Source organism: Gopherus evgoodei, chromosome 3 (assembly GCF_007399415.2).
Source record: "Gopherus evgoodei ecotype Sinaloan lineage chromosome 3, rGopEvg1_v1.p, whole genome shotgun sequence".
NCBI lineage: Eukaryota > Metazoa > Chordata > Testudines > Testudinidae > Gopherus > Gopherus evgoodei.
The window spans coordinates 221,336,229-221,352,317 of record NC_044324.1 but is presented as its reverse complement, the minus strand read 5'-3'; the positions used below and the strand labels follow the sequence as shown (position 1 = coordinate 221,352,317).

At 54.0% G+C, this 16,089-nt stretch overlaps 1 protein-coding gene across 3 annotated transcripts in view; it reads left to right on the top strand.

Moving 5' to 3' along the window:
• Positions 1–16,089, top strand: part of TTBK1 (tau tubulin kinase 1) — a 124,308-nt gene that overhangs the window by 86,270 nt on the left and 21,949 nt on the right. For all 3 annotated transcript variants that reach the window (XM_030558143.1, XM_030558142.1, XM_030558145.1), the window contains one exon: positions 1,950–2,508. In XM_030558143.1, coding sequence (XP_030414003.1) covers positions 1,950–2,508 — 559 coding nt within the window. The remainder of the gene's footprint in view (positions 1–1,949; positions 2,509–16,089) is intronic.

The following is a 16,089-nucleotide window of genomic DNA, read 5'->3' as shown; positions in this document are numbered from 1 at the left end:
CTTTTAGCCACATGGTCTGTGTCCCACCTCTCGATGAAAGTTGCCTTCCTAGTTGCCATCACATCAGCTAGAAGAATCAGTGAACTAGGAGCACTCATGGCAGATCTACCATATATACCTTTCATAGAGAAAAGATCTCTCTTCACCTCCACCTGGAATTCATCCCTAAAGTAATTTCAGAGTTGCACATGAGAGAAAGAACTCACTTTTTTTCCCCCAAAAACTACATGAGTCTGATAAGGAAAGGCTGCTTCATTCTCTAGATGTCTGAAGAGTGCTGGCCTTTTCTCTGCAAAGAACAAAAGCACTTAGAAAGATGCCTTGATTTTTTGTGTCATTAGCAGAGAAATCAAAGTGTCAAGCTCTATTTGCACAGAGACTTTCTAAGTGGATCTCTGGCTGCATTATCCTTTACTACCAACTAGCTCACATTCCTCTTCTGGAGGGAGTGAGGTCTCATTCTGTCAGAGCACAAGCCACCTTTGCTGCATGTCTGAGAGACGTACCTCTACTGGAGATATGTCAGGCAGCTACCTAGAGCTCATTACGCTTTGGTCCAGTCTTCTACGACAGACTCAGCTATGGGGACAGCTGTGGGGACAGCCATCACTTCTGTGCCCTCACACCCACCTTCTGTTTGACTGTTGCTTGCAAATCTCCCATGTGTAAACTAGACATAGGGACCAACGGACGCTGCTACTTAAAATCTCCAGACTCAGGCTCATGGTGTGCTTGTGTAGTCACATGTGGAAGATGGATAGGGACCACACATCTTGAAGACCCTCCAGTTACAGATAAGTAATCTCCACTTACTTGCCCTACATAGTAACTGGAGTTCTTTGCGATGTGTGTCCCCTGTGGATGCTCCACTACCCAGCGTTCTTTCCCTCTGCTTTAGAGTTTCCTCTGAGGGACTTGTGATGGAGAACGAACTGAGGGGAGTTCACCCATGCAGCCCTATATAGTCTCAGTGTAGGGCATGAGGATGTGTAGGGCTCATATGCAGGCCAAATGAGCACTGCTACTGAAAATCTCTGATCAGACGTGCATGGAATAGACATAACCTCTGGCTGAGTTACTGTAGAATTAAAATCGTGGTTTAAAGACTTGAAGTTATGGAGAATCTTCCATTTACACTAGTTTAAATCTGCAAGTGACCCGTGCCCCACAGTACAGAGAAAGGCACAATCCCCAGGATTTCTGACCCGGGGGAAAATTCCTTTCTGACCCCAAATATGACAGTCAGTTAGACCCTGAGCATGTGGGCAAGGCCTGCCAGACAGATATCTGGGAAAGAATTCTCTGTAGTAACGCAGAGCCCTGCCCATCCAGTGTCCCCTCTTCAGTTGGTGGGGATTTTTGCTACCGGCAGTTGCCGATGGGCCACATACCATTGTAGACAGTCCCATCAGACCATCCCCTCCATAAACTTGTCAAGCTCAGTCTTGAAGCCAGTTAAGTGTTTTTGCCCCACGGCTCCTCTGGGAAGGCTGTAAAAACCCTGATATGAAATGAACATCCAGTATTCCCTCTGTCTTCAAGGCACTTTTGTAGTCTGGGTTAGAGAACTGGTCATCAGGTTACAGAAGGCATGGTGCCAGGAAACTACGGTGCTGCTGTAAACAGACTGACCAGAAGGAGAGCGGCTTGAAGGGGTGTTTCCCAGTGGTGTGTAACTCCCATATTCTCCTTGTAGTCATTTAAAAGGAAAAGACATTAAGTTAGCCCTAATCCTGAAGCAATTTGGAGGGGATTTCTTTATATCATTGTAGGTTCTAGTTACATGTTTTGGGTTAAGCTGGGTTATATATTGCTTGGGTGTATGGCAGAGAATTGGGGAAGGGATCACATGGGTTTTCTGAGAAACTATGTGAGTTATGTGTTGGCTCCTAATGTCCTTGTGGTCCTAAATCTTGGCTCAAATCTTGGTTTCTTTGGCTTGTTTTCAGATCTCGCGTGGACTTACCTTGCTCCCCTTCCCGGCTGGTGTGTTCCTCCCAACCAGCACAGATGCTGTCCATCGACACTGGCCAAGTAGACCGTCAGGCAAGCGGCAGGATGGATGTGTCTGCTTCCGTGGAGCACGAGGCCCTCAGCAATGCTTTCCGCTCCGTGCCGCTGGCGGAGGAGGAGGACTTTGATAGCAAGGAGTGGGTTATCATTGATAAAGAGACGGAGCTGAAGGACTTTCACCCGGGTGCTGAGCCGAGCACTTCTGGAACTACAGACGAAGAGCCCGAGGAGCTTAGGCCAATTGAAGAGGGCGAGGAGAGGAGGCGATTAGGGGCAGAAGCTGCAGTCCGGCCGAAGGTCCATGATGGGAGAACATGGGGGATGCAGCCTGTGACTGAGGAGGACAGTTCACACAGGCATGAAGGATACTGTCAAACGGTATCTGACACCAAACCCGAACAGCAGCCAGGAAGCCCAGCCCAGTTATCCTTACACTCAGCACCAGCTCTCCGACAGCACAGACGGGAGTCCGAACCGACCGGGCCTCAGAGACAGGTAAGACGTACAAATGAACTGCAGCTCACCCACTGCGCTGATCTCCTTCTCTGCCTCGTAGTCTCCTTGCGTAGCTTAGGAAAGGTGCCATCTGGGCAAGCCCCTGCTGCACTCGGGAATTTTGCTGATCCCAGCATTGGTGCCTTTGAAAACTCGCCCCCTGTCCAGGCTGACACGTCAGAAGTGCTCCAGTACTGGTCAGACCACACCAGTGCTCAGCGTGTCTTGTGACCATCTCCACCTGCTCCAGGTCCGTTTGAGCCGTGTCAGGGCAAGGGCGGGCGGAAGGCGAGGCACTCGTCGTGGCAGCTGGGTGCGTCAGTGAGAGCAGGCAGCGTTGTCTCTCAGTCCTCCGCCCTGGATCTAGGCAGGCCAGAGGGCTGCAGCAGTGGTGTTCAGACGGTCTCAGATCTGACCCAGGGCCGGCTTGGGGCAGGCCCTGGCGGGGACAGGTCACAAAACAGCTCTTTGAAAATGAAACTCGGTTAAGAACACGGAAGTGTGTACGTGAACTCCCCTTCCCTGGGTAATCACCATCTGTCTGAACAAATGCACACCTGCAGACATACACACGCACATACACACCGCAAAGCAGACACCCAGACCCATTGTTATTGTTAGGGGTGGGTTGTTTTCAGGCATGCTTGGTAAGTGCTCTGTGTCTCCCAGATGTTCAGGAAAGGGCTGTCCACACGCCAGGGAGAGTACAATGCTAGGGACGGGTGTGCACTTCTGCCAGGGGCTGGTATTTGCATGGCTGTGAGGCTCCCCAAGCAGCAAACTAACCCAGAGATGCTTCCAAAGACATGCCCAGGACATAGTAAGACTATGACTCTCCCCATGGGGCCCTCCATTGGGCCAGTGAGCAGTCCCAGGTGGCCCATCTCTTCCCAACACCTCGAGGCCCTGAGCGGTGCAGAGTCTGCCGGGCTGTAGGTGTGGAGCAACCAGTATATCTATGTGGGGCTGTAGCCACTGTGGGGAGACTAGAACCACTGGAAACATCACAGGATGGGGCAAGGCGCACCCCTGGGTTCTGTCCCACCCAGAACCTGTGTCAGCTGTGAGGCCCCCCTAGAGATGTGCAGCGGATACACAGAACCCTGGGAACGTCCTGTCTGCTGTGCATCTGCTCCCGGGAGCTGGGCCTGCAGTTATGTGCGAGGGCTCGCCAGGGACAGATACAGCAGTGGCAGGAGACACGGAGATAATGGGCTTATGGGTGACTTGCTGCTAACGTGCCAGGCGGCCCCAGTCTCCAGCAGGCTGTCAGATGCTGTCTTCTCCCATGTTCCTTATGCATCAGATCACCCCTTCCTATCTGCTCCCTGAGTGCCTGGGCTTGGATCCAGGGCCATGGCTGCTCAGCGCTGCCAGCTAGTGCTGGGTTTGGTTGAATGGTTGGTTTTCCCTCTCATTTACAGCCATGCTTAGACCCTACAACTGCTTCTCAGTGCACAGCACAGCTCTGAGGGGAGGACTGTGCACTGGGCAGTCACGAAGCCTCTACTCCTGCGTGAGAAGTGAACGGGTGGGGAGGAGGACGGTAGCTGGGAGGAAAAGTCTCCGAGCCAGCACTGTGGTGAGGGAAAGGAGCTGTGTAGAGCTAAGGGCCCTGACCCCTGCATGCTTTTATCCAGCCCTCCCTCAGGGGGACTTGGCTTGTACCGGCATGGCAGCTGGCTGTTGTAACAGCCCCAGCAGCACTTGGTGAGTGGAGGGGCTTCGTCCGTGCAGCATGGCCTGCGTGCCATGAGCTAACTCCAGGAAGCCTGAGAATCTGTTAAACCTCTGACCAGGCAGCGTGCGTTTGAGGTGCCACTCACTGCAGTACCGGCTGGCAATAGCCACAGGTGTTATCGTGTAGATACAAGACCCACTCCTGGTCCCACTGAACTCCCTTGGACCTCTGTGAGCCTGGCCTCTAGTTCTGTTTGCTACTTACACGTAAGATTAACTGCAATCCTGTCTCCTTACAGCAGTACCTTCCTGGAGTTACCCATTTAGCGATGGAGCTATCGTCCTGTCCCAGCATCTCCCAGGTGTTGGAAAGGATTGCGGTCTCTCACTCCTCTTCTCCAAGAGGATTAGACTGCCCTTATGAATAACTGAGCCTATCAGAGTGTGGTTGCTGCTAGTGTGTGTGCACATGTGTGTGTGCGCGTGCCTGCCTTTCTGTTACTGAAGCAGGAAGGAGCTTTTATCCAAACCCAGATAACAGAGTCCAAAAGGAAAAATGTCTCAAAGCAGCAGATGAAATTCACAGACAGTGACTATAGCCTTCTAGTTGCTGCCCAGGATAGAAACACAAATGCATGTGCGCTCCGGGATTTTGGCTACCGGTCCCCTCTGAAAACCTTTGAATACTTTGGCATTTCTTGGAGCATGTTCCTCATTCTTGCTAGCGTGCCAGGCACTGTACATTCTTCTTCATCTTCATCTTCCCCAGACACGTCACTGAGATGGAGAGGGATTTTTCCTGACCTATGTCTCTGGTCTCATGGCAGAATTGATTCTTTAGGACAGGTTTGAATGAGCAAGAGGCCTGGTGCACTAGGACTGGGAGTTTGGTCTGTGGACAGGAGCATGATGGAAGGAGGCACAAAGCCATGAGTAGGAGAAGGAAGAAGGGGAATAAAATCATTGGCAGCACAAAGAGTACAAGGTAGGATGTGACTGGAGGTGCAGGCAGAGCTGTGCATCGCCTAGACAGAGAAGATGAGCCGCTGAGCTTGATGCTCAAGGCAAGGGGGAGTCACGGGAGGGATTCAAAGAGGAGAGTGATGAGAGAACTGGGTGGGAGAGGAAGCTGCAGTAATCCCAGTGGGATATGCCCAGGGCAGGGACGTGTCTGAGCTGCTGGGATGGAAGGGAAGGGCCCTGGAGGGAGAAACAGCAACGCTAGTAACAGCTGGGGGGGAAGGGAGAAGCTGAAAATGCTCTCAAGTTCCTGGCCCTGCGAGATGGCTAGGAGAGTGGTGGTGACGGCAGAAGTGAGGAGTAGGTTGTGGAGGACAAGGAGCCCTGTTTTAGCCATGTTGAGTGTAGCCTGGCCATGGGCTACTTGGGTGTTGTCAGAGAGATGGGCACAAGTCTGGGCAGAGGCAGACTCGTGGCTGAGGCCTCAGCACCGATATGGGACCATGGCTGAATCCATACAAGTGGATGAGGCCGCTCCAGAGTCAGATGTGCAGCTAGACGATCAGGGGACCAAGGACAAAGCCTAGAGGGAGCAGAGACAGGACCTACCAAAGGGATGCTGGAAGTACCGTCAAAGAGGTGAGAGGAGAACCAGGGGACAGCAGAGCCATGAACGCAGTGCCCAGTGTTGTGTGCGCTGTTAATAGCAGCCAATCTTCACCCTAGAGGTGGCCGCAATCAAGCACTTGGCAGGTGGGAAGTGCCAGGTTTATGGTGGTTTGTGCCCCTTGCTGTGCCTGTGCTGTGCACTGAGTGAGGCATGGTCCTGGGGAAGAGGTAGTGCGTGCTCATGTAATTAAAGGCCGTTTCCTGGTGCGTGCACACAAGGGGGCACTACTATGTCTGGCATGTCATGAGTTTCAAGTGCTTGGCCCTGCAGCGTGGCTCTCATTCGTTTGACATCCCCTTTCTCTGGAATGTCTTGGGTTATCTGTAAATGGTAAAAATAAACCCCCTTGTGTGCAACTGTAACAGGGCAGGGTTTGAGGCCCCAGCACCGGCTCCTGTCAGTGGAGCTACAGGGCTAGCGGCATGAGACAGCTGCTTTCCCAGGAGGAGGATGGGCCTCTGGTGCCCCGTGGTGTGTCTGGAGCGTAGTCAGAAGGATCCTAGTGCAGCGGTGAGAGACTCTTGCCCCACAATTTGGCACCAGAGTGAGGTCTGGACTGTTAGGGCCATGTGCTGGATCCAGAGGGATGGCTGGAGGGAACCCCACTCAGCTCTCTCTTCCCTCCGCCCCTGGGATTGGGGGACTTCCTGCCCCTTGGGGTGCTCTCAGAGTGGGGCCTGGGCTGCTGGGGCCACAGGCCAAGTCCAGTGTGGTCAGATGCAAGGGAACATAGTACAGGCCTCTCCCTCCCAGTCCTGCCACTGCAGGAGTTGTGACAGCTCCCAGGCATTCCCAGTACGTGCTAGGCATCCTGAATACCGGAGCCCCTGCTGGCTCCCCGTATGGTCCATACGTAGCTATATAGGCACACTGCACACACCCACGAATCATGACACTGCTGAAATGCATCCACAGCCAGCCCCTCCGCCTGCTGTCTCTGCCCAGACCCCAAGAGATTTACCTTCTTTCTGTTCACTTGCACCTTGCTGAGCTAGCCAGATAGTCTTCACTGGAAGCCACGGGGCAGAGGCAAGAGCAGGCCCCACCAGGGCTGGAGCGGCCACTGCGGCGCCTCCTCCTGCTCCTGTCCCTCTGCTCCACATTGAAAACAAGTGTCCACTGCCTCTGACAGGACCACTCTTTGCTTATCTGCCTCAGTAGGTCTGGTAAAAACTTTTCCTGCAGAGCCTCTGCTACAAGTGTCCTGTTTCTTTGCTTGTCCCTAAGCCGTTTGAGTTTGCCTGTGGCTGTCAGGCTGGGGAGGTCATGCCTGGTGCATCATTGAGAATGGTAAGCCAGGGCTAAACAATGTAGAAAAAGCAACTTTTTAACAGCGTTCCTGGTGAACAGTGCCGAGGAGCAGATGTAGGGGTGAACTCATGCCTCAACCCCCAGGGCTGCTGGCCCAGCTCAGCCCACGGTGCAGGCCACATGGAGTTTCTGTACAGCCTTGAGGGCTGCCTGAGCTTTTGCCTTCAAGCGATTGCAGCAGCTCCGAGCAGCCAGGGCACAGGAATGTCCTGACTGGGCCCTCTTCCTGCCTCTGGGGGCTTCTACCCAAAGGGCTTCCTGCTCCTAAGGGAGGTGCAGAGCCAGCGCTCCACCCCCACAATGGACCTCCCGCAGCAGGGCTGTTCCCTGAGAGGGAGGGGACTCATGGACTTTGGCACACTGCTTGGACTGGCACAGAGGGGCCGTGGCACAGAGGTGGTTCCCCGAGGCTTCCTTGGTGGCTAGCAAGGTATTAACAAGGTGGGTTGCTGCTGTGCGTTGCGGTCTGGGAGCAAATTCCCATTTCTAGACACGGATGTGTGAGTCTCCTGGCACTTACATGCTTTAAACCCACCAGAGGCATTGGAAAGCAGGGGGGCCCCAGCCCAAGTGCACGGGAACCCAGTGCTCACAGCCAGCCCCAGCTCTCTGGATGCCACAGAATTAACAAACACTGACAGTGCTCCACCATTGCTCTCTATGGGTCTCCTCTGCCCCTGAGTAAGCTCCCATCTGCTCCCTGACCTCAATCCCCCGAGACAGCCTGGGAGAACAGACAACTAATGGTTTGCCCTAAAGCTCCCCAAATCTGGGCTCTGCCAAACCACTGCTAAGGAACCCTCCCCCAGAGCACCCTGCGTCTCTTCCTTTCCACTGAGAGATCATTGCTGAGTGATCACTGGGGGCTGTTCTCTCTCAGGCTGTGATGACCATAACCACCGTGGCATCGCATAGAGAAGGGGGTGTCTCTCAGGTAGCCAGGGCCTCAGTCATTTAGGGCTTTATTGGTCACAACCAGCACCTTAAACGTCACCAAGAAATCATCTGGTATCCAGGCAAACTGTGGGCTACCCAGGAGTCCCCTCCACAGAGCCTGGACACCACATTCTGCATTAGCTGCAATAGCAGGAATCACAACTTGCTGGGACTAAGAGGTGGATAAAGGGCCACGCTTCCAGAAAAGGCAGACTGCTCCCTCATTCGACGCAGCTGAGAAGCCATGTGGAGATCTTGAAATGGGGTGACACTGAAAGTACTGAAGGGCAGGAGCAATCCATATGCCAGAGGTGCTAAGATAACTTTGGCCACTTCTGCTTACTTCTCCCCTCCTATAGGCTTTACAACTGTCCTGGTTAGCCTGGGCACTGAGTTATTGCACCAGCAGGGTCAGGCATCAGCTGGAACTGTGTGCCACCAGCGTACGGAAGACCAGATGTTAACCTTCTTGGCAGCCCCATCTGCATGTTAACCAGAGGGGGGACAAGACAGAACCTTCTGCGGCTTTGCTAGGGGCTGCTAGCCTGGCAGCACACCTCACGCACAGTGGTGCTGAAGACAGCTGGTAGTCTGGAAAGGCCTGGCATGGACACATTCATCTTCATCCGCCACTGGCAGGAAGTTATCAGCCAATTCCCTAGCAGAGTTCCTGTACTGTACCCAGCGCTAGCACCTAGCTCTATGTGTAGGTATATCGGTGTTGGAGTAAGGCAGGGATGGCCAACCTGAGCCTGAGAAGGAACCAGAATTTACCAATGTGCATTGCCAAAGAGCCACAGTAATGCGTCAGCAGCCCCCCGTCAGCTCCCCCCCAGTCCCCAGTGTCTCCCACGCGCTAGCAGCACCGCTGAGCAGCACCTAACCGTCCATCCCTGCGCCTCCCGCCTGCCGCGATCATCTGTTGTGTGGTGTGCAGGAGGCTTGGGGGGAGGAGTAGGAGTAGGGGCGCGGCAGACTCGGGGAAGGGGTGGGGGCCTTGGAGGAAGGGGTGGAATGGGGTCGGGGTCTGGGGCAGAGTAAGGGGTTGGGCAGTGAGCACCCCCCGGCACATTGGAAAGTTGGCGCCTGTAGCTCCAGCCCTGGAGTCAGTGCCTATACAAGGAGCCGCATATTAATTTCTGACGAGCCGCATGGTTGGCCCCCCCTGGAGTCTGGAGTATGTTGAGGGGATTACAGACTGGGGTTAACTCAGGGGCTCTCTCCGCAGCCTCTGCCTATGGATGCCGGTGGAACAGGGCTGGTGCATAAATAATGATGCCCACACCTTGAACACTGTGTGCACATGTAGTCGTCCCATCTCAAAAAAGATCTATTGGAACTGGAAAAGATTCAGAAAATGGCAACAAAAATTGTTAGGGGTTTGGAACTGCTTCTGTATAAGAAGAGATTAATAAGACGGGGACCGTTCATCTTGGAAAAGAGGCGACTAAGGGGGGATATGATGGAGGTCTATAAAATCATGCCTGGTGTGGAGAAAGTAAATGAGGAAAAGTTATTTACTTGTTCCCATAACACAGGAACTGGGGGTCACCAAATGAAATTAATGGGCAGCAGGTTTAAAACAAACAAAAGGAAGTATTTCTTCACACAACCCACAGTTCACCTGTGGAACTCCCTGCCAGAGGATGTTGTGAAGGCCATGACTATAACAGGGTTCAAAAAAGAACTAGATAAGTTCATGGAGGACAGGTCCATCAATGGCTATTAGCCAGGAGGGGCAGGGATGGTGTCTCTAGCCTCTGTTTGCCAGAAGCTGGGAATGAGTGACAGGGAGTGGATCACTGGATGATTCCCTGTTCTGTTCATTCCCTCTGGGGCACCTGGCACTGGCCACTGTCAGAAGACAGGATACTGGACTAGATGGACCGTTGGTCTGACCCAGTAGGGCCATTCTTGTGTTGCTTTTCTTTTTCAAGTTTGTTTTCGGAAGAGTTTTTCTTCTGAGTGTGGTTGAGAGCTGAATGTGATGTGTGCTCTACCTGCAGAGCAGGGGCACTGCCTCCTTGCCTCCCCCCCTCCTTGCCCTTGTGATTCTTAAAAAGTCCCCTGACCCTACCTTGTGCTCTCACTACTTTGTATCGTCTCTATAACTCTTGTGTCACGCAGCAGGTGCCTGCCTGGGAAGTGGGGTGTCTGAAGCAGGCGTGTGGGGCACTGACTTTCTCTCCGGGTTGCTGTGCAGACGCATGCCCAGTCTGCGACTGGTTCTGTACTGTCGAGTGTAGGTTTGAGGGCCTTGTAGTGCAGGCTGTGAACACACACTTGCTGGTGGGTTTTTTGCTTTTAAGCTACCTGTGTTGGTTCATTGGAATCTCGGACTCCACTCTGGAACAACATTCAGGGGAACCTAAAATTGAGTCACCAAAGAAAAACACCCAGGCCTAGCGCTGCCCGGTGTGGAACCTCAGCTTGGCCTCACTGAAAAGGCTGGGAAGTGCTTGTGCCGTATCTGTGATCCACCATGTTTGGCAGTGTACAGCTGTGAACACCAAATCTAGCCAGAGCAAATCACCTTTACGGCTAATGCGCCAGAGCGCCCGAGCCCTCTCCCATAGACAGAGCTGTCGACAGGTACTGCGGGTAGCGTGGGTGAGAGACCCAGGGGAGAGCAATCGCAGCACCAGGACAGTGTTGCTTTCCCTACTTGTGCTTTCTGCGGGGCCTGGCCTGATTGACTCGAGGGTACCTGCTGTGGTGCTGCCTGCCAGGGGCTGCAGCCCAAAGCGATTCTGTCCACCCGCCCAGAGAGGTGCAGGGGCTGAGCGGGACTTTCGCTGCATCGCTCTGCCCAGTGTCTGGGGGCCTCTGTGGCTGCAGGCACCAGAACTGCGAGCAGGGAGACTGTCTAACCTCGCCTTCTGGCTCCCCGGCAGTGTGGAGGAGGGAGCTGTCTTGCTGGAACAGAGGGGGGAGAGAGGCTAAGGATGACAGGGGCAGTTCGGGGAAGGGTCTAGGCAGGGGGGCCAGAGGCTGGCCGAGGATGACAGGCTGGAGGGGCAGGGACATAGGGGACAGGTTGGAAGGGGCTAGGCAGGGAGGGGGCGGAGCAGTACTAAGGGACCAGAGCAGGAGAAGGGAGAATAGGATGCAGGGCCAAAATGGAGGAGGCTGCTTCAGACTCTCCTGCCCCATCCCCCTTCCCCTGCTCCAAAAGACCCTGGGAGCTCTGTCCCCCACGGCCTGCCCCTCTGGTCCCTAATATCTTCTTCTGGGTCCCCAGTCACCCCAGGTCCCACAGTTCCCTGCTGCTACTGGCTGTGAAGGAGGGGCTAGTGCCTTCACCCATGCCCACCGCTCCCCACTGTCCCGGAGCACACCAGGGGGCCTAGGGAACCATTCCCCACTGGTGAGAGATGGGCTGTGCTGGGGAGAGCATGGGCTGTGTGGATCCCGTTCAGTAGATGGGAAGCGGGATGTACCCACACTGCCCCAACGTGTGTAAGTGCCAGCAAGCCAGAGTAACATCACTGAGAGGAGAGAGTGAGTGCTGGGTCTGGGCATATGCCAGCTTCCCCTCAGATCAGCGGCAAGCTGTGTGCGTAGAGCCAGCCTCAGAGGCCTGAGTGCCTGTAAGTAGATAAATACAGTAGATGGCCAGTGGGCGCGTATATATAGTATATCTCTCACACACAGAAGGTGGGAGTATCTCTTCCAAGAGATCGTGCCTGTGAGAAGAAGCTCTTTGGATTCTGGGCTCTATACATGGACCCAAATGACCTTTGCAGTAGGAGACTCAGGGAAGAAAGCCAGCAATTTACATAAAGTGAAGCTTTATTAACAAGCGGCCTGGCTCATGGCAATCCAGACCTACAGTTCAGTTGTAGTTACCCGATTAGATTCCTTTAAGCCATAACATAGCCTGCTGCATTCTGCCTCCTCCCTGCCCCTCGAGGAAAAGCATTCCCTTTTAAAGGAATGGGTTAGCATTCCCAAGTCCCGTGAAGCTAAAGAACCAGGGAATGTGGCTGGAAGCTTCCATTTCCCTCAGCGCATAGGGAAGGCTGGATGCTGTTCCTGAAGGAGTGTGTCGGTTTCCTTAGCAGTGGTGCTCTGAGGTCCCGCCAGCATAAACCAACATATTGTCATGGGTGAGTGGGGGCAGAGGGGCATGTGGGGCAGGAAGAGGCCTGTTGGAGGTGGACTGGGGCAGGGTGGAGCCATGGTGAACCCGAGCATATCTTAGAGCTCCCAGGCTCCTGGCCCGGCCAGGGTCAGAGAAAGGGCTTACAGCTCCTTCCTCCCTGGGCTTCGCTCTAGACAGGCCCTGTAACTTCCTTTGAGAAATGGCTGCAGTGCTCAGTCTGCATTGACTGCGTTCCAAGCAGCCCCTGATTCTCCACGTGCCCAGGGTCGGTACCCCAAGCTTGCGCCTGTTGGGGCGAAGGGCGGAGGTGGCGCACTGTGATTTCAGCGGCATAGGCAAGAGAAAGGACTGATCTGTCCACTCACAGGAGGGGGCAAGCCGTCGAACCCCTGGAAGGAGCCTGCCAGCAGTCCTGGCCAGTCAGGGAATGTGTTGGTATCAGCTGTGAGGGGGTTTGCTCTGTCTTAGCAAAGAGTTTCCACCAGTGCCCAGCTGCTGGCCGTTACCTGTACGTAAGGTGTCTGAATGGCCTAGCTGCAGTGCCAAGATGAATGATGCAGAGAAGTAGGCGTTGGTGGTGGCTTGAGGAGCCAGTGCCTGGCAGCTGGGGCAGGGGACTGGCGTGCAGGAGTCCTACGCTCCCTCTCTCCGTCATGCTCCCACGTCACTGGGGAAGGCAGGCCAGCCCCGCTCCCCTGATGCAATCTGAGTGCAGGTGTTAGTTGTCCCGTAGGGTCTCCAAGCAGCCTGACACAGTTTACCAATGCAGAGCAGTAGGTAAGGTCAGCCTAGAACGAAAGCCTTTGCTGCCCGCCAGCGAAGATGTCTGCAGCATGCACAGCACAAACGAGGAGCGAGTACCTGACACCTTTTCCTCCACTGTTCTTGGTCTTTTTCAGTTGGAGGAGGACAGGCATTCTCAGCACTCCCTCCCGAGGTACAGCCCCCTCAGAAGACTGGCGTCCTCCGTTTTCTCCTCCTCAGCCCTGGAGACAGAGCACTACCCTCAGCTCGGTGGCACTTTCATACAGCGCAGCCGGTCAGCGGAGAGCAGCCCCGTGCGCATGCCCCACCGCAGGCACATGCCCCTCACGGCAGGAAACCACAGACTCATGCCTTCTGTCCTCCGCATTTCCAGGTCCCAGCTCCAGCAGGTGTGGGCCCGCTTCACCCATAAAACATAGCCCGTACGGAGGAGCAGCAGCCTCCGTAATGCAATAATAACGCCCACCTCCCCACAATGCGTCACCACTTAACGCAATACTGAATCCCAGACAGCATGGCCTAAGGTACTGTAACTTCCAACGCCCCCTCAGCCACACCTAGGCAAGAGAAAGTCCAGACTGAGAACACCTGCCGCTCCAGCCATCCGACACGCCGGGCGAGGCCGCATCCCAGCTGAAGGTGGATGGGAACAGCCCCGGTGAACATGGCAGGCATTAGCGGGCTGGCTCCCGCGCTTCTCTGCTGGGCTCCGTGGTGTTATCGTCCAGCCACGGGGTTGTGAGTTCACGGCTGCCTCACGGAACACACGCACACGCCAAACACGTTTTCAGGTTAGGCCCGGAGTGGAGAGGCAGTGCAGGTTCAGAGAGCGCCCACTCTCCAGTAAAATCCAGGTCAAGTTTGTTGTAATTGCTCTGTTACACTAGGCCAAATCTGGGGGCCGTCTGACTCGATCTGGACTCAGGTGGAGTCTCCCTGGCCATCTGGCTGAGTTAGTCCCTCAGGATTTGTCTCTCTGTGGAGTCCTGGTCATCGTTTCTCTGTTGCTCTGAAATCCCAGAACATCTGTTGCAGTCTGTTTTCACATGGTGACCACACCTTTCTGTCCCCTGTGACTGTGTCTCTGGTGTGTGACAGTGAGCCTGTTTGTCTGTTCTCCCCTCCTAGAGCTGCTCCAAACCTACCTGCGTTGCCCCGGGAACGCTGCCAAGTGTAGTGGGCTAGTAAGGGTTTCCTTACCAGCCAACCTGTAGATGGCTGTTTTGAAAAACCCCTGAAGCTTCAGGCACCTCTGGCTTTTCATAGGCGAACCAGCACAATGCCTTGCCATGTCTGTTCTTGTGATAGCTCTGATTTTGCTTTGATGTGTTTCGTCAATGAATTGGTGAGCATGCTGAGTCCTTGGATAGCTGTTCTTAGCTGTGACATGAGGAAAAGAGGGAAGTAACTTCTAGGAATTCTAAGTATTGTTTTGCTGCTTCTCTAGAGACTCTGCCGCCTGGCACATGCTCCTGGTGCCCCTGGAGAGCCAATATCCCAAGGCATGCCAGTTTCTTTCTCTTACTAATTAGATCAGGTTTCTTGTGGGCCTTGGACCTCAGCACCCGCTGTACAGAGCCCCAGAAGACCCCGTCCGAAACAGAGCCTGGAGTCTGAGGGGCTCTGGAACATCAGGGGTGATTGAAATTGTCACCAGAACCCTTGTGTCATCTGTCAGTGTTCTCTGGGCAATATTGCGCCTCCCAGTGCAGCTGCAGTGTATGGACAGGCTTGGATTGCAGCCCACTGTGGTTAAGTGAATGCAGTATTAATCTTCTCTTGACCTGAGCCTTTGGTCTGTTCTTCTGAGAGAAGATGCGAGTGAGTGCTGGTCTATAAAAGGAGAGGGGCACTGGTGAGGCTTAGGGGTTTAGAGGGATGTGAGCCCAGAGGAGAGGACTCTGGAGAAGAAACTGAGCCCGGGGTTCTGATGACATAGTTCTGGGGAGCTCAGACAGCAGAGGATGTGCTGGTGTGACCAGGCAGGACAGAGCTGGGTGTTAAGAGAGAGAGACTGGCATTGTACTGCATCAGAGGGTTGTTTCAGACTGAATCACCAGGAATGCTTCCTTCTCAGTCATGATCCATGCATGTCCTCACAGGAGTCCTCTGTTCATCTCTTTGGATTTGTGATGTATGCAGCCTTTTTGTGGTAGTTCAAAAACTCCTGCTGCAGTTTGGGGTTCAGTCCTATCATCAGCACGGCATTGGTCACTGCCAGAGTGGGGAAACCAGACTAGATGGACCAATGTTCTAATTCAGTTTGGCACCTCTAGTGCTAGGTGTAGAAACCAGGGAAGAACAAGGTTTCGCTCCCCTGGAGAATACTCTTCCAGGAGATGATTTCTGAAGGATTGATCAACTCTGATTTTTCTTCTTTGTATGTTCATAACATTTGTTTTTACTGGACAGCATGTTCTTGAGCATACAGCATTTACTAAAGCAACACGTGAAAATCAGCCACCCTGGAGAACTCACACCCAAGAGTTTTAAAGGAGTTGGCCAAAGAGCTATCCAGATGACTGATGTTAATTTTTAAAAGTCTTGGAAAATTAGTCGTTCCAGAGGATTGGAAGAATCCAATGTTCTGCTAGTTAATAAATGAGAGAGCTAGCATAATTACAAGCCTTTAATTATCAGGGCTGGATTAACCTTTTGTGTGACCAGCACCAAACATATTTGTGGACCCTCATGGGGGCAAAGGAGAATGGTGTGAGGAGGTTGGTCCCCAGAGCAAGGGGCTGGCCAGGGGCATTGGGGCATAGCATGGCGGGGCTGGCCCTGCTCCGCCCAGCCCCGTGCAAGGGCACTGTACACAAATCGGCAGTTGCCAGATGCACACTGGCCCACCCAGCCCTGTAATGCCAGAATGCCCCTTCCCCTCGGAGGTGGGCCCATGCCGTGCCACACAGCCCCCCCACCCAACACCCCCCAACTCCCTATACCCAGGAGACCCTGACACTGCTATGCCCAGCAGCCGCCCTCCCCTGACCCTCCACCACAAATGCACAGCGGCCTGCCCAGCAGCCCCCTGCCCAGCACCCCTCCACACAGCCGTACCACTACTGCACAATACACTTCCCCACAGCCCGCCACCACAACTACACAGCACCCCACTCAGACCCCACTGCCTAGCACCCTCTGATAGACACCT